Consider the following 18,254-nt stretch of genomic DNA (forward strand, 5'->3'; position numbering starts at 1 on the left):
ATCATGCTTAGCGAAATAAGTCAAGCAGAGAAAGACAACTATCATATGATCTCTCTGATATGAGGAAGTGGGGATGCAACATGGGGGCTTAAGTGGGTAGGAGAAGAATCAATGAAACAAGATGGGATTGGGAGGGAGACAAACCATAAGTGACTCTTAATCTCACAAAACAAACTGAGGGTTGCTGGGGGGAGGGGGTTTGGGAGAAAGGGGTGGGATTATGGACATTGGGGAGGGTATGTGCTTTGGTGAGTGCTGTGAAGTGTGTAAACCTGGTGATTCACAGACCTGTACCCCTGGGGATAAAAATATATGTTTATAAAAAATAAAAAATTAAAAAAAAAAGAATAAACTCTTTAATTAATAAAGCCCACATTCTCAAAATGTAAAAAAAAAAAAAAAAAAAAATCCTAGGTTAAAGGAACAACCCTAGTTCAAGGGGTTGAGACCTGAAAATAATGCTTATTATGCTTTGTACTGGCAGAAAGGAAGTGCTTTTTATGTTTTTATTCATAATGAAAATACGTACCCATCATAGAAAATTCAAGTAGTATATAGAAGTAGAGAGAAAATAATGTTAACATTACTAGAAATAGAAACATTATCTTGGCCATAATCTTTCAGAATCTTCTGCTCCGTGTGTGGGTATGTGTGTTCATACAATTTTACATAACTGTTATACACAGTTTTAAATCTATTCATTGTTTAAACAATGAGTGATGAGACTCCTTCCAGAGCAGTGGATGTGTGTGTGTGTGTGTGTGTGTGTGTATACATGTATTTATGACTGAACAGAATTGCCTTACATGAGCTTATCATATTTTATGTAAACCAGTTCTCTATTGAGACATTTAGGTCACTTCTTCTCCCCCCCAAGTTTTATTGAAATATATTTGACATATAATATTGTATCAGTTTAATATATACAACATGATGATTTCATCTATATTTATACATTGTAAAATGATTAACACAGTAAGTTTGGTTAACATCCGTCATTTCACTTATTTTTCTTATGATGAGAACATTTAAGGTCCAGTCTTTAACAACTTTTAGTTTTAAATATAATCACCATGCTGTTCATTATATCACAAGGGCTTATTACTCTTCTAATCCAAAATTTGTACCTTTTGACCACTTTTACCCATCCACCCCCAACTCCAGTAACCACCAATCTGTATCTGTTCCTACAAGTGTTTTTTGTTGTTGTTGTTGTTTTGTTTGTTTGTTTGTTTTAAGATTCCACATGTAAGTGGGATCATACAGTATTTGTATTTCTCTGTCTGATTTATGTCATTTAGCAAATCACCCTTAAGGTCCATCCATGTTGTCCCAAATAGCAGGATTTCGTTCTTTTTTATGGCTGAATGTTATTCCATTGTAGATGTATATGCCACATTTTCTTTACCCGTTCATCATGCATTGATGGTCACAGGTTGTCTCCCTGACTTGGCTATTGTAAGGCATGCCACAGTAAACAGGGGGATGCAAGTATCAGTTCAAATTTGTGATTTTTCTTTCCTTTGGGTATATACCTAGAAGTAGAATTGCTGGATCATATGGTAGTTGTATTTTTAATTTTTCTGACGAATCTCCATATTGTTTTCCTAAATGGCTGTCTCAGTTTACACTCCCACCATCAGTGTGCAAGGGGGTCCCTCTTCTCTACATCCTTGCCAACACTTGCTACGTCTTGTCTTTCTGATGACAGCCATTCTGACAGGTGTGAAGTGATATCTCATTGTGGTTTTGATTTTCATTTTCCTGATGATGAGTGATGTTGAGACTCTTTTTGGTTACCTGTTGGTTAATTTTCTTTTTTTAAAGAGAGAGAGCCAGCACATATGTACATGTGAGCAGGATTGGGGGGCAGAGGGAGAAGGAGAGAGGGAATCTTGAGCAGGCTCCACACCCAGGGCAGAGCCCAAGCTCAGGGCTTGAGCTCACAATGCTGAGATCATGACCTGATCTGAAATCAAGAGTCAGTCACTTAACAGACCGAGTCACCCAGGTGCCCCCCTGTTGACCATTTCTTTGTCTTTGGAAAACTATCTAATTAGATTCTGTGTTCATGTTTTGATTGGATTGTTGTTTTGTTTTGTTTTGCGGTTGAGGTGTATCTCTCTCTCTCTCTTTCTCTGTGTATATGATATTAACCCCTTCCCCTTATCAGATATATAATTTGCAAATATTTCCTTCCATTCTGTAGGTTGCCTTTTCATTTTGTTAATTGTTTCCTTTGCTGTGCTTTCTAGTTTGATATAGTCCCACTTGTTTATTTTTGCCTTTGTTGCCTTAGTTTTAATGTCAAATCTAACAGATCATTGCCATGAGCAATGTCAAGGAGCTTACTACCCACAATATTTTCTTCCAGGAGTTTTCTGGTTTCAGGTCTTAACGCTCAATCAGTCTGTAATCTATTTTGTGTTGATTTGGACATACAGTCTAAGATAGGGATTTAACTTTGTTCCTTTGTACCTGAATATCCAGTTTTTACAAAACCATTTATTGAAGTAAAGTTCTTGCCCCTTTGACTCTTCTTGGCTCCTTTGTTAAATATTAGTTGATCATACATGCATGGGTTTATATCTGGGCTATTGATGATGATACATAGGTCTATGTGACTATTTTTTGCAGGTATTCTATTGTTTTGACTAATATAGCTTTGTAATATAAATTATAAAATTTACTTAATTATAAATTAAAACTATAAAAAAAAATAAATATATAAAAATATAAAATTATAAAATATAAAATTATATAATTACTGTGGGTTTGAAATCAGGCAGTGAGATGGCTACTGCTTAGTTCTTCTTTCTCAAGATTGCTCTGAGTATTCCAGATCGTTTGTGGTTCCATACAAATTTTATTATTGTTTGTTGTATTTCTGTGAAAAATGTCATTGGAATTTTGATAGGGATTGCATTGAATCTGAAGATTGCTTGGGTAATATGGACATTTTTATAATATTAATTCTTACACTCCATAAGTGTAGAATATCTTTCCATTTATTTGTGTATTCTTGGTTTCTTTTATCTGTATCTTATAGTGTTCAGTGTACATATCTTTCACCTCCTGAGTTAAATTTGTTCCTAGATATTTTATTCCTTTTTATGCTATTGGAAATGGGATTGTTTTCTTAATTTATCTTTCTGACAGTATTTGGTTAGTTTATAGAAACAACAAATTTTTGTATAGTAATTTTTATCCTCAAACTTTACAGAATTCCCTTATTCTATTTTTGGTGGACTTTTTAGACTTCCTATACATAATTTACTGCCACTTGCAAATAGAGAAAGTTTTACTATTTCCTTTCTAAATTATATGCCATTTCTTCCTTTTTCTTGGCCAGTTTCTTTAGCTAGGACTTCAGTACTTTATTGAAAACAAGTGACAAGAATGAGCATACTTTGTCTTGTTCCTGATGGTAGAGGAAAACCTTTTGGTCTTTTATCACTGAGAATGATCTTAGCTTTTGGCTTGTCATATATGGCTCTTACTATGTTGGTAAATTTCCTCCTATTATGTTGTTACATTTCCTCCATACCCGTAATGTTGAGAATTTTTATCATGAATTCTTTTAAATGCCTTTGCTTCATCAGTTGAAATGACTGTAAGATTTGTCATTCATTTTATTAATGTAGTATGCCACATTGATTGATTTGTGCATGGAGAACGATCCTTGTATCCTGGCATAAATTTTACTTAGTCATGGTGTATGATCCTTTTACTGTATTGTTGAATTTTACTTGCTGCTATTTTATTCAGGTGTTTTGCATCTGTGCTCATCAGGGATATTGAGCCATAGTTTTCTTTTCTCGTGATGTCTTTGGCTTTGGTATCAGAGTAATGCTGGCCTTGTAAATTGAGTCTGAAAGTCTTCCCTCCTATTATATTTCTGGCAAGAGTTTGAGAAAGATTGGCATTAGTTCTTTAAATGATGAGTAAAATGTATCAGTGAAGTTACCTTCTTCTGAACTTGTCTTTGTGGGGAGGTTTTTGATTACTGATTCAAGATTCTTACTAATCAGTGGTATGTTCAGATTTTCTATTTCTTCATGATTCAGTCTTAGTAGTTTGTATGTTTATAGGTATTTATGCATTTCTTCTAGTTTGTCCAATTTGATGGCATACATAGTAGTCTTTTGTGACTCTGTATTTCCGTGATAGCAGTTGTCCTGTTTCCTCTTTCATTTCTAATTTTATTTATATGAGTCCTCTCCATTTTTTTTCTTGGTAAGTCTAGCTAAAGGTTTGTCTACTTTGTTTATCTTTTGAAGAAGAAAAACAGCTCTTAGTTTCATTGATCTTTTTTATTGTCTGTTTAGTCTCTGTTTCATTCATTTGCACTCTGATCTTTGCTATTTCCTTCTTTCTGCTAACTTTGTGCTTAGTTTATTCTTCTTTTTCTAGTTTCTTGCAGTCTAAAGTTAGGTTATTTATGCTGTTATTTATGCAACAGTTCACAGTTAATATAGTGTAGTACCTGAATTTTGAGTCATGCTGGAGGACTTGTGTTGTGTCACTAACCCATGGAAACTAGAACATGCATACTAGAACCATGCAAAGCAAACAATACCCATATTTCTAAATATCTGGAGGAATAATAAGCCACTCCATGCTCGTGGATTGGAAGACTTAACATTATTAATTTTTCCATACTACCCAAAGTGATCTAAATATTCAGTATGATCTCTACCAAAATCCCAATGACATTTTTTACAGAAATGGGAAAAACAACTGAAAAGAATTCATGTGGAATCACAAGACTCCTGAAGTAGGCAGGTCGGTCTTGAGAAAGAACAAAGCTAGAGACATCACACTTCTTGATTTCAAAATTGCAAAGTCTACAGCAATCAGAACAATATGGCACTAGCATAAAGACAGATACACAGACCAGTAGAACAGACTGCAGTTCAGAAATAAACCTACGCATGTATGGTTCACTGTTCTTCGACAAGAGTTCCAAGAATACACAATGGGGAAGGGATAGTCTCTTCAACAAATGATGTGGAGAAATGCAAAAGAATGAAATTAAATCTTTATCTTACACTATACACAAAAATCATTTCAGAATCAGATAAAATATCAAATGTAAGACCTGAAACTATATAAAGCTCCTAGAAGAACATTTAAGGAAAAACTTCATGACATTGATCTTGGCAAGATTTCCTGTGCATAACATCAAAGCCCAGGTAACAGAAACCAACACCAATCTGGACTACATTGAGCTAAAAAAGTTTCTGTGCAGCATAGAAAACAGCATAGTGAAAAGACAACCCATGGGATGGCAGTAAATATTTGCAAATCATATCTCTGATAAGGGGCAAATCTCCAGAATACTTAAGGAATTCCTGAAACTCAATAATGGAAAAACCCAGGGCACTTGGTTGGCATAGTCGGTTAGGCATCTGACTCCCTTTTGGCTCACTCAGCTCACGATCTTGCAGTCGTGGAATTGAGCCCTGCTTCAGGCTCTGTGTTTAGTCTGGAGTCTGCTTCAGATTCTTTCTCCCTCTTCCTCTCTCTCTCCCCACTCATGCTGTCTCTCTGTCTCTCTCTCTCAAATAAATAAAATAGTTTTAAAAATAGTGAACAAGCCCTAATAACCTGATTTTTAAATGGACAAAGGATTCAAATAGATACTCTCCCAAGAATATATACAAATGGCCAATAGGTACATAAGGAAATGCTTAGGATTACTAGTTACCAGGGAAATGCAAATCAAAAATCACAATGAGATGTCAACTCATACCTGTCAGGATGGCTATTACTAAAAAACAAAAGATAAGGGCTGATGAGGATGTGGAGAATTATCATAAATTTTTGTACATTGTTAGTGGGAATGCTAAATAGTGCAGCTGGAGAACAGTATGGAAATTCCTCAGAAAACTAAAAGTAGAACTACTATACGTTCTAGCAATACCACTCATGAATAATTTACTCCAGATAATTGAAATCAGGTTCTTGAAGAGATGCTGGGACTCCTGTGTTCATTAAAGCACTATCCACAGTACGTGAGAGGTAGAAACTACCTAAATATCCATGGACAAATGAATGGGTAAAGAAATTGTGATTGTATATATATATACACATTATGCATATACATATATACATGTATGTGTATATATATATAAAATATGTTATATGTATATACATATGTATATATGTATATATATACTATTGGTATATATATATATGTATATATACTATTGGTATATACATTTGATATGTTATTTGCCCTTGAAAAGAAGGAAATTCTGAAATACGTGACAACATGGATGAATCTTGAAGACATTATGATCTTTGAAATATTCCAGTTACAGATAGAGAAATCCTTCCTGGTTCCACTTACATGAAGTAATCTAAAATGATCACATTTATAGAATCAGAGAGTGGAATGGAGATTGTTGGGGGTTAGTGGAAATGATGGAAAAGGGGAGTAACTAATCAAAGGGCGTATAGTCTTAGTTATAAGATAAATAACTTCTAGAGAGCTACTGTACAATCTCATGCCTCTAGTCAACAATAAGGCACTATAGACTTAAAATTTGTTAAGAGGGTACAAAGCAGGTTAGCTGTTCTTACAATAAAATATATATTTTTTTTTTAAGGAAGAAAAAGGGCACCTGGGTGGCTCAGTCAGTTAAGTGTCTGATTCTTCATTCAGCTCAGGACTTGATCTCAAGGTTGTAGGTTCAAGTCCCGTGTTGGACTCCACATTGGGTAGAGATCCTATTTTTAAAAACTTAAAAATAAAAAAAAAATAAAAATAAAAAAATTAAAGAAAATAAAAGTAGTCAGGGAATGAGTCAGATGAAACATTAGAATTTGAATCACAGGAGATAAAATTATATGTTAATATTGATTGTGTTAGTGTTCCATTCTTAGATATATACCAGAAAGTCATGCATATCCCACCAAAAGATATGTACAAGAATATTCACAGCAACAGTATTTGTAATAACAAAAATCCTGGCAATAATCCAAACATCCAAGAGTTCAAGAATAAACAAAATTATGGTTTACTTAAACAATAGAACACTGTGCAGCAATGAAAATAAATAAACTTTTACTACACACACCAGTATGGATTCAGTTTACAAGAAAAGTTGAATCTAAACAAAACCTAATGCAAAAACTGCCTATATTATGTGACCATTTATGAAAAGTTTAAAGACGGGTGAAATTATCCTATGACGTTAGAAGCTAGGAAACTAGTTATACTTACATCTTAGAAGAGTCATAAGGTGTGTTTTTAGGGGTGCTGGTCATGTTCTATTTTTTTATATTGATGCTGTTCCATGGGAATGCTTATTTTGTGAAAATTCTTTAAATTTTACAGGTTTGTTTTATGTACTTTTCTGTGAGTATGTTATGATGCAACTGAAAGTTTAACTTTTGTAGCAACATGGACGGGACTGGAAGAGATTATGCTGAGTGAAATAAGTCAAGCAGAGAGAGTCCATTATCATATAGTTTCACTTATTTGTGGAGCATAACAAATATCATGGAGGACATGGGGAGTTAGAGTGGAGAGGGAGTTGGGGTAAATTGGAAGGGGAGGTGAATCATGAGAGACTATGGACTCTGGAAAACAATTTGAGGGGTTTGAAGTGGCGGCGGGAGTGGGAGGTTGGGGTACCAGGTGGTGGGTATTATAGAGGGCACAGATTGCATGGAGCACTGGGTGTGGTGAAAAATAATGAATACTGTTTTTCTGAAAATAAATAAATCAATTTAATAAAAAAATTATATGTATATATAAAGAGAGAGAGAGAGAAAGAGAGAGAGAGGTGGACAGGGACAGAGAAACAGAGATTGTGCTATGGGAATGGCTCTCATGTTTTCCTTATATTTACCTAAGCCTGAAAAACTGGTATAATTGCTTGAATTATTTCAGTGGGAAAAGAAAAAACATGCAAACAAAATCTAGGTTTTAGTAAAAAGGTAAGTTTAATATTACTTCAGATTATTTGAATGGAGAGAGAATAATGTGCCTGAAATTGTTTATCTTGCATGGACTGCTACGAAATTGCCTTGAGTTTTTACATGAATTACATCAGTGTTATGTTATTAAGCCAACATAGTAGTGACAGAAGAACCACCATTCAACCAACATTTTTTTTTAAGTGTAGAAAAAAAAAAAAAACAGATTATTTTCTTATGCATTTTATTCTCCATCCCTTGATTACAGTTGTTTTTATGCCTTTCTTTGTCTACAGTCACATTGTTCTTGGAGTTTTGGAAACAGCGACAGGCCAGAATGGAATATGAGTGGGACCTGGTGGACTTCGAAGAGGAACAGCAGCAGCTTCAGCTGAGACCGGAGTTTGAAGCAATGTGTAAACACAGGAAGATGAATGCGGTGACTAAGGTGGGTCAGCGCGCTGACCGCCAGCGTATCTCAGTGGAGTTCCCGCTCTGGGCCACCACACAAATAATAGTGGATGCTTTAATTTGCTTTTAAAATATTTTCCAACAGAGAAATCTTACAAACTTCTTTCCTTGTTTCTCATACGTATTTCAAATCTATACGAAAAAAGTAGATAGAGAAGTATAATGAACCCAGGATGCACCTGTCACCCAGCTTCAGTGAATACTAATTCATGGACTGTCTTGTTACATTTACTCTTGCTCCTCTCTGCCATCGGATGATTGTGTAGCAAATACAAAGCATCATGTCATGATATAACATAGTTTTGTAACAAATGAAATAAAAGGAAAATGGAAAAGAATGTGTATACAATGGACTCAGTATATAAATATATATACATGGAAATGATACTAAGTTAATACACCAGAATTAAAATAGTATTATTTTAAGATAGTGAACTTATGAGTGATTGTTTTATTAGACCAAATTTTATTCACCTAATCTCTTTTAATTTATTATAATGGGAAGATCATTGCGCTAGTGCCTGGACGGCAATATCTAAGTCTGGGGATCCTTCACTGGTAAATCACCTATATGTTGTCGACTGAGTAATTTGACTTCTTGGTGCTTTTTCTTTGTTTTTTTTGTTTTTTGTTTTTTAATGTGAAAAATACAAGGTACTTTGCATTCAAAGACCAGACTCAACCGCATATGCTTAGCGTCCCTACCTTTCCATCAACCATAATCACTGTGTGGCCCAAAGCTGTTAAAGGGAGAACAGAATATGTCTCTAACGCAATCTCTCTAGCAGAATTTCCCATTCTGTTCAGGACACTGTTCTTGTGGTATAATACTCAAAAGTTATCTTCACAGTTTAGGCATTCATGTACTCACTAGGCGTCTCTTGACTTCACTGAGACATTACAAAAAAATCCAGCAAGTGAGCAAAGGGGAAAAATGCCTCAGACAATATATTAACAACTTGGGTGGCTGTCCGACATTAAGAAAGCATATTAAAAGAGACTTGCCATGATAATGACATGATGTGTATCTATTAATATTTCATGGTATAAAAAGGAAACTAAAAGCAGGCCTAAAATTACTGCCATAAAAACCAGAGGTCCTGAATGTTTTATATGAAACCAGCTGAAAATCAGTATGAATGGACTGGCTGTGAATCATCCACTTGAATGGTTTTGAAATAAAGGTTCTGACTTAATTGCAGGGCTTCTTCAGTGGGTCACTATGGCCAGAGCCCTCACGTTTGAGTCTGTATTGAGAACACATACATGTATGCATGGGCACACACACACACATACACACACACACACGTACACAAAAAGCATGCACACACACACACACACACATTGGACACACACACGTGCACACACGCACACACATTCAGTAGAGCTCTTGGACAGCTGTTCTGCCTGTCAAGTTCTATTTGCATTCAGTCTTCCCTAAAAATCCCCCAGGTATAAAAATCCTCCCTAAAAATCCTATCCTTTAGCTAGAATTACATGATTTAGATTTCTGCTGACGGCTGTTTTTTACTCTATGGCAATTTTGCGGGGGGTAAGATCTCACTGCCTCTTGATGTAGCTAAGAATTTCAGCTGATATAGTGACTGTCTTCTGTTAATGGCTTAGAAGAACATCAAGTTGGAAAAGACTGGTCCCCTGAACTGTGCAGAAGAACACAGTCCTGTAAATAGAAAGATGGTGCCCCGTTTAATATCATGTGTAGCAATTATAGAGCAGTGCAGTTTGATTCAATTCAATTAGAAGCAAGCTGTACTATCATTAAAGCATGTCCACTTAAGCAGCAGCTCTTGGGTTCCGACGTCATTTCCTCTCTCCCAGGCCCTGAACACCACTCTCATTTAACCCTGAGGATACAGCGTGTATCCATCATGGCTCATATCATGTGTGAACGATCTCACCTGAGAGCCCTGAAGGTCCCTACCTGAAGGGAAGGAACCTGGGCTAGAATGTAGCTGCCCATGAGCTGTCATGGACTTGGGGAGGTTTCTACTCGAACTGGGTTTTATGGTTTTGACTACTGCTTGGCGTCCCAATGTTGAGAGTAGATTTTGAATTTTGCTGTGATTTCTTCAAAATTGTAGGAGATGGAACCATACATGCCTCTGTGGAGTCGTCTCCCATGGTACTTTTTATCAGGAGCTACGGTGACGTTTTGGGTGAGCATGTTTGGGAACCTGCTCTCATCTCTTGATGTGCAGTCTTATTAGGATAACCTCCGTAGTTTCATCTGCCATGGCTTTCGAGCCCCTCTCTCCCCTCCCACTCCCCTGTCTTTTTATTTTGAACAGAGCTCATATATAAACTCAAGGGTGACCCACATGGATGTGCCACAACTGAACCTTGTAAGAAGAGCTCGGGGAGAGACCGGTGCCTCATTGAGTGCCTGCCCCTCCCCCTCCCCCAGCAACCAGCACATGTAACAGATTCATTTGCAGACTGTTTGGTTTTTGTTTCCTTAAAAAAAAAAAAAAAAAATTATTGATTTATCTTTATGTCCACTTAAAACACACACACAAAATGCAAAGAAAAAAAAAGCATATACTCAAAATTTATTTTCTTGCTGAAATAAATAGAAGAAAGTATGACTTCAACTTGAAAAATTTAATTAGCGAGTCCCATTGTGAGGGAGTCAGGTTTTTTTTCCATGCCTTTTAGCTACCAGATTCCTCCACCGCCACAATTTATTTCCCACCCTCCACTTTCCAAATGTGGGTCCTCTCACAGCTGGCCTTGAATTTTAAGGAAAAGAAGCAGTGTTAACCCTCTCAGAGCTTAACATGTTGAAGAATAAATAATTAGCAGTTGTTGACTAGAGTTTAACCTTATAGTTCGTATTATCCCATAACTTTTTATCTTTAACATTTCTAGTTAAAGGTATTAGTTTTTCTCTTTTATTTTTTTAAGCTTTTATTTATTTATTTGATGGACAGAGATTACAAGTAGGCAGAGAGAGACAGAGAAGTGGGCTCTCTGATGCGGGACTCGATCCCAGGACCCTGGGATCATGACCTGAGCTGAAGGCAGAGGCTTTAACCCACTGAGCCACCCAGGCGTCCGGTTTTTCTCTTTTTTTTTTTTTTTTTTAAAGATTTTATTTATTTATTTGACAGAGAGAGATCACAAGTAGGCAGAGAGGCAGGCAGAGAGAGAGAGAGAGAGGAGGAAGCAGGCTCTCTGCTGAGCAGAGAGCCCGATGCGGGACTCGATCCCAGGACCCTGAGATCATGACCTGAGCCGAAGGCAGCGACTTAACCCACTGAGCCACCCAGGCGCCCTGGTTTTTCTCTTTTAAATGTGTGTTTTCTTAGATGATATAACAGTCACTGAGGAGAAGTGATAGTGTAAATAATATTTTATTAATAGTAGAGCAATAATCAAGTCAGGGCACTGCTTGAGAAATAATCTAGAGTGTGGTTCCAGAAAGATTATTCTATCTTTTATTTCTAGTACTCATTCCATTTGATTCAGTCCCTCAGCTTTCACAGTCAGGTTTTCCAATCATCGAGGTAAAGGCTTCCCCAGATCTTTGGGTTTTTGTAATATGGGAAGTGTTTAAAATTTATGTAGCATCTATATAAATATCTAAACTACCAGGCATATCAGAACACGAATGGCAACATCCTGAGGGGAAATGAGACGGGATTTCTAAATGTGTCCTTCTTGGGAAAGTACATGGTCTTCATACTACCTGTTTAACTACAACCTGGGGCAGAGTTTGGCAACGGTCTTCTGTGGAGGGGCCACATGTATTTTAGGCTTTATGGGCCACAGACAGTCTCTCACATGTAATCATCGTTGTTTTTTCCTTTAACCTTAAAAAAGGCAGCAAAAAGCCATTTATAACTCAAAAACCATACAAGAGTGAGTAGGGCCACGGGCAGGATTTGGCCTTGTGCCTAGTTCTCCAACGCTTGACAGATGATGGATGAGCAATGGCTACTCAACTGTTTTAGACTCACCCAGCTACAAACACAGGTCTTGTCTTCTCTAGAAAACTTTTGCCTTGCCAGTGTTCTTTCCCTGCCATCTATGTGAGAGAGACTGGCTTGGTCTGCTTCCCAAGTCAGAGGGGCTGACCTTAACATAATGAGATGAAGAGAGTAGTATGTTTCAGATGGGTCACATGGCAGAGATAGAGACCAGAGTGACTGATTCCTTGTTTCCCTTTTCCAGATGGCCCTTGTCATCGCCTGTATGGTAGCTGTGATTGTGTACCGCCTGTCAGTGTTTGCTACATTTGCTAGCTTTATGGAAAGTGAAGCATCCTTTAAGCATGTCAAAAGTTTCCTCACTCCCCAGATAACCACGTCACTCAGTGGATCCTGCTTGAACTTTATCGTTATCTTGATCTTGAATTTCATTTATGAAAAGATATCTGTATGGATTACAAAAATGGGTAAGTTGGCCAGGTCATCTGTGTGGCACTGAAAAAATATTCTACCAGTGCTATACATCAATTTTGGACCATCCCTTGGGGAGTTCATTTTTTAAAATTAACATATAAGGTATTAGTTGTTTCAAGGGTACAGGACTGTGATTCATCAGTCTTACACAATTTACAGTACTCACCATAGCATATACTCTCCCCAATGTCCATAACCCAGCCACCCTATCCCTCCCCCTGACCCCCCAGCAACCCTCAGTTTGTTTCCTGAGATTAAGAGTCTCTTGGGGTGACTGGGTGGCTCAGTGGGTTAAAGCCTCTGCCTTCAGCTCAGGTCATGATCCCAGGGTCCTGGGATCGAGCCCCACATCGGGCTTTCTGCTCAGCAGGGAGCCTGCTTCCCTTCCTCTCTCTCTGCCTGCCTCTCTGCTTACTTGGGATCTCTCTGTCACACAAATAAATAAATAAAGTCTTAAAAAAAATTAAAAAAAAAGAGTCTCTTATGATTTATCTCCCTCCCCAGTCCCATTTTGTTTCATTTTTTCCCCTCCCTGCACACCGTGACCCCCTGCCCTGCCTCTCCAATTCCTCATATCAGAGATACCATATGATGATTGTCTTTTTCTGATTGACTTATTTCGCTTAGCATAATACCCTCTAGTTCCATTCACATCATTGCAAATGGCAAGACTTCAGGTTTTTGATGGCTGCATAATATTCCATTATATATGTATACCACATCTTCGTTATCCATTCATCTGTTGATGGACATCTGGGCTCTTTCCATAGGTTGGCTATCGTGGACATTGCTGCTATAAACATTGGGTGCACGTGCCCCTTCAAATCACTACATTTGTATCTTTGGGATAAATACCCAGTCGTGCAATTGCTGAGTCATAGAGTAGCTCAGTTTTCAACTCTTTGAGGAACCTCCATGCTTTTTCCAAAGTGGCTGCACCAGCTTGCATTCCCACCAACAGTGTAGGAGGTTTCCCCTTGCTCCTCATCCTCACCAACACCTGTCATTTTTAAAGGCACCTGCTAAGGCAGTTTTGTTCTATAGGTAGACACATAGGCTGGTAATCAGAATACCCTAACAGCCACATTTAGACCCATTATGGTGGAAGCAAGAAAAAGAACGAAAAAGAAGAATTAGGACTCAGTAGATCTTTCAGAGTATTCTTTTCTTAATCCTCCCTTGATCAGGCTAGTTGAATTTTAAGTAAAAGCCTCACTTTTCTCAAGACATGGATAATTTTTATTTCATGTGTATGGTTTTTGGAAGGGATTTGCTTTTGAAAACCATTGTGGGAAAAACAAAACAATCAGCTCCTCCTGAATATATCTAAAATGTAATACTTTTCTTTTCAGTTGTCATGGGTCTTAGACCTTGGATTATTTTCCTTCATTAATGAACTGATTAATTAATTTTGAGAGGGAGAGAGGAGCATGCATGCGTGCTGTGTGGGGGGGGTGCAAAGTGAGAGGGAGAGAGAGAATCATAAGCAGGTTCCATGCCCAAGGTGAACCCTACATGGGGCTTGAGATTATGACCCTGATATGACCTGAGCCAAAGTCAAGTCAGACACATCCGACTGAGCCACCCAGGTGCCCCTCTTTTCCTTTTAAATTATTAAAAGTTCTCCTATATCCATGAGGGACAGTAAAGGAGTCACAGTCAAAGTCAAAGTGGGAGATTTAGTCAGGGAGAGGGGTGTGGAGCACCCCCGGCAAGTTGGAAGTGAGATCGAGACCCCAGTCCACGCATCAGCTTCTCCTCTGAGTGCTCAGGTCCCTCCTCCAAGTCTGTATATCATCACTGCACCCAACAGTAACCAGGAAGAGCACATTACTCATTCAGCACCAGAGTTTGTGCTAGGAAACAACTTTCATTAAAGGCTATCTTCAGATTTGTAGTTCTCACTCAATTTTTCTTTTTTTTTTTGTTATTAAAAAATAAATCTAGCATATAGCACTAAAAAATCAGAGATTTCAGTGAGAAAAATCACTTAAATACACATTAGAGATTTTGTAAGAACGCAAGTAATTTCTCTAAAAAGGAGGAATTCTCTGTGTCTTTAGAATAATATTGTTACCATTTCAGTATCATTGAAACTGTTACCACTTTGGCTAGATCAGCTTATGCCGCTGGGAGATCATCAGCTCAGAAAAACATGCTCCCTGACTCTTTCACACCTCCTGATGCTTATCTGTGATGTGAAGGGAATCCAACATTTTTTTGTCTTTGGAATTCACTAAATGTTAGATCATGATCCTGCATTTTAAATAAAGGAGAGAGAAAGTGTATTATTACTGCCACCAATTGTATGACATGAGAAGAAAACACAGTTTAGTTTGGAAATCATCCTCTGTCCTTGCGGATGTCCTTTACTTTTAAACCTAATTGACAACAGACAGAGAGAGATCTGTTATGTTTACAGGATATCATACAGTGTACCAGGGTAAGCATAAGCCTCTCCAGTCTGATATGGGTTTGAATTCCATATTCTGACTGTGTGACTCCAGGCAAAGTATTTTATCCATCTAAGTATAGTAATAACTGCTTCTTAGGCTTCTCTAGTGATTAGATTAATACAAAGCCTCTTAACAGAAAACTGAGCACAAATTGTTACTTAATATTGGTCTGTTAGGACAAGAATGGCTCGTATTTCAACAGGCTCTCAGAATAATATGACTAATAATCTGACTTGTCCCATGCAATACAGAATTGAGGGAGAAACAAGAAAGTGCATAATTTAACCTTGGTGTTTTATTACTTAACAGAAATTCCTCGAACTTATCAGGAATATGAGAGCAGTCTTACCTTGAAAATGTTCCTGTTTCAGTTTGTGAATTTTTACTCGTCCTGCTTCTACGTAGCTTTCTTTAAAGGGAAGTTCGTGGGCTATCCCGGAAAATACACATATTTGTTTCATGCGTGGAGAAGTGAAGAGGTAAGAGTTGTCTTGAGAGGCTTGTGGCTTCAGGAACTCAGTATTAACTAAATACTTGTTGTGTGCCCAGCAGTAACTCAGATTTTTATCAAGATCCCAGAGAAGTGTAAGACATCAGCTCTCTCCACAGAGAGTACTGGTCTTACCATCCTATCGTCTGGTAGACTTCCCAGTTCCTTTTGGGCAAGGAGTTATTTTGTGTCTATTATTTATAAAATAAATAATAGAATAAAATATGAATAAAATATGAACTATGGAATGGAATAAGTGAGTTCTCTATTCCTGAAGGCTTCCTGCCAAGGATGAGCTATAGCGTTCCAGAAGTACAGCAGGAAGGCTCCACCATGGGTCATAGAGCTAGACCACATCAATGGTTTCCATACCTGCCTTGCACCCAAATCACATGGAGAAAATAACAACCCTACCCCTGACCCCCAACAGAAAGATTCAGGATCTTCTAAGAATGAGACCCAGCAATCCAAATATGATGCAGCTGTCTTGTAATTGGTTAGTTATCCTGCTTGAAACTATTGAGCTTAAAATCTGTATCCCTTTAATATCCATTCCCCATCAAAATCTTCAGATTCTGATCCTGGGTCTAAGATTTCTTTTGTTGGCAAAAATCCATCTTTCATTGCTCCCTTTTCTTTTTTTCCTTTCTTCTGACTAGTGTGACCCTGGAGGCTGTCTAATAGAATTGACAGCCCAGCTGACCATCATAATGACTGGAAAACAGATCTTCGGAAATATCAAAGAAGCCATTTATCCGTATGTACAACTTACAAGTTTTTCTTGAGTCAGGTAACCATGAGAGAGTTCCTCTGGAAGAAGACGGAATTCTGTGATTATCATGGTATCATTGTCAGCAAATGGTTGAGTCAACAACAAAAACTTACTTTTAATCAATAGTCAGGAATGCATTGAGGTAATATAGGTTGTTAGACATGAAATTTTATTGCTTGAGTGAAATTGAGGAAAAGGTATCATTCCCCTCTCCTATGGAGGTTCCGCTGGGAAATCTGAATGTTTTATCCTCTGTACATTATCCTATATGTTGCCTATTACTTCTCAAGATTACTAAAAGTTAAACTCTATAAAAATATCCATGTGTTGTGCACCTTAGGCACAAAAATTGGTCATGAATTAAGTTTTGGTATATGAAGGTATTGTTTTCTATTCCAAAAGCATGACAATAATAGACACTTTACGAAAAGAGAAAACCAAAATGACAGTTGATCTCAAATAAAAGTTGAAAATTTCCATGAATAAAAAGAGAGAGAATCATAAGCCTATCATCTTGCAGGGCTCCTAGTTAGAAAGTGACAGCATCAAGGTTTAGCACCTACAATGTCAGGTGGACTAAAGTGCTCTACTTAAGAACAGGGCTTGGCTCATGCAACAGTACTTGAAGTTAGGAATTGGGTTTATTCTCACCTCTTCATGAAAGATGGTTGAAAACAATTTTCTCCTCTGCTTCCACCTCTCCCCACAGTTCAGTAGTTCTCCTGGGGTTCTATTTCATTTGCTGACAAAGGAAGAACATGATGTATCTCACAAAGAGTATTTGATAAACCACATCCAATTCCATAGAGAAATAACTCTAAGCTATTATCTTAAGTCCTAACTCTAGATTGAGAACCTGGAGGGCAGAATGGGGATAACTTCTAAACCAAACACAAGAGGGAGAGTAAATCTTCACAGAGGAAAAGAGACACTCAGGGAGATAAAAGAAAAAAGAAGCAAGTAGAATTAAGCCTACAAACCGAAGTTCTAAAACTGCTGATGAGATTTCGCGCTACAAAGGCTGCCAGCAAAATCGGTTTTTAGAAAGTGAACTTAACTCTAGCTAGAAGATTCTGGCAAAGCCTAAAAACATGAAAGGAGGTAATACCGTTATTTAAAAGGGCCAGGAAATAATTTAATTAAAAACATATAAATGAAACAAGAACAAATTAATATAAAAAAGAACCCATTCTACATAAATGAAACATGTTACTTTAAATAAACAGTGCAGTAGATGACATTGATTGCAGATTAGACACAACTGAAGAATGAATTAATGAATTGGAAAATAGTACTGAGAAATTCCCACATTGTACAATACAACAGAGTGACAATGAGATTAAAAAAATTGAAGTGACAGGAAGCTATATTACATAAAAAGGCTTCCATGCTAACTTACTAGTTGTTCCAGAAAAAGAGAATTGAGTAATGTTGGAGGAAAAAATTCTCTCACCAATTCTTTCTTACCAATTCTCTGAATAAGTAGTTGTTGAAAAATTTCCAGAAATGAATAAAAATGTGAGTTTTTTTCTTTGTTTTTCCAGTTCCATCTGTGCCCAACTTTTTGATATTGTCTGAAAAACCTGAGGGGTTCTGTGCCCTTTCTCTTTCAGTTTGGTTTTAAGCAGCATGTAAATGTTCATTTTAATGTACATTTACTATAGTACTTAATGTTGTCTTTTAAATTTTACAAATTTGGAAGGTACAAATGA

At 37.2% G+C, this 18,254-nt stretch overlaps 1 protein-coding gene across 8 annotated transcripts in view; it reads left to right on the forward strand.

The window, feature by feature from the left end:
• Positions 1 to 18,254, forward strand: part of ANO5 (anoctamin 5) — a 96,041-nt gene that overhangs the window by 64,157 nt on the left and 13,630 nt on the right. For all 8 annotated transcript variants that reach the window (XM_032359032.1, XM_032359033.1, XM_032359034.1 and 5 more), the window contains 5 exons: positions 8,226 to 8,377; positions 10,503 to 10,577; positions 12,595 to 12,817; positions 15,590 to 15,759; positions 16,430 to 16,527. In XM_032359032.1, the coding sequence (XP_032214923.1) occupies positions 8,226 to 8,377; positions 10,503 to 10,577; positions 12,595 to 12,817; positions 15,590 to 15,759; positions 16,430 to 16,527 (718 nt within the window). The remainder of the gene's footprint in view (positions 1 to 8,225; positions 8,378 to 10,502; positions 10,578 to 12,594; positions 12,818 to 15,589; positions 15,760 to 16,429; positions 16,528 to 18,254) is intronic.

This window comes from Mustela erminea, chromosome 9, assembly GCF_009829155.1.
Source record: "Mustela erminea isolate mMusErm1 chromosome 9, mMusErm1.Pri, whole genome shotgun sequence".
Lineage (NCBI taxonomy): Eukaryota > Metazoa > Chordata > Mammalia > Carnivora > Mustelidae > Mustela > Mustela erminea.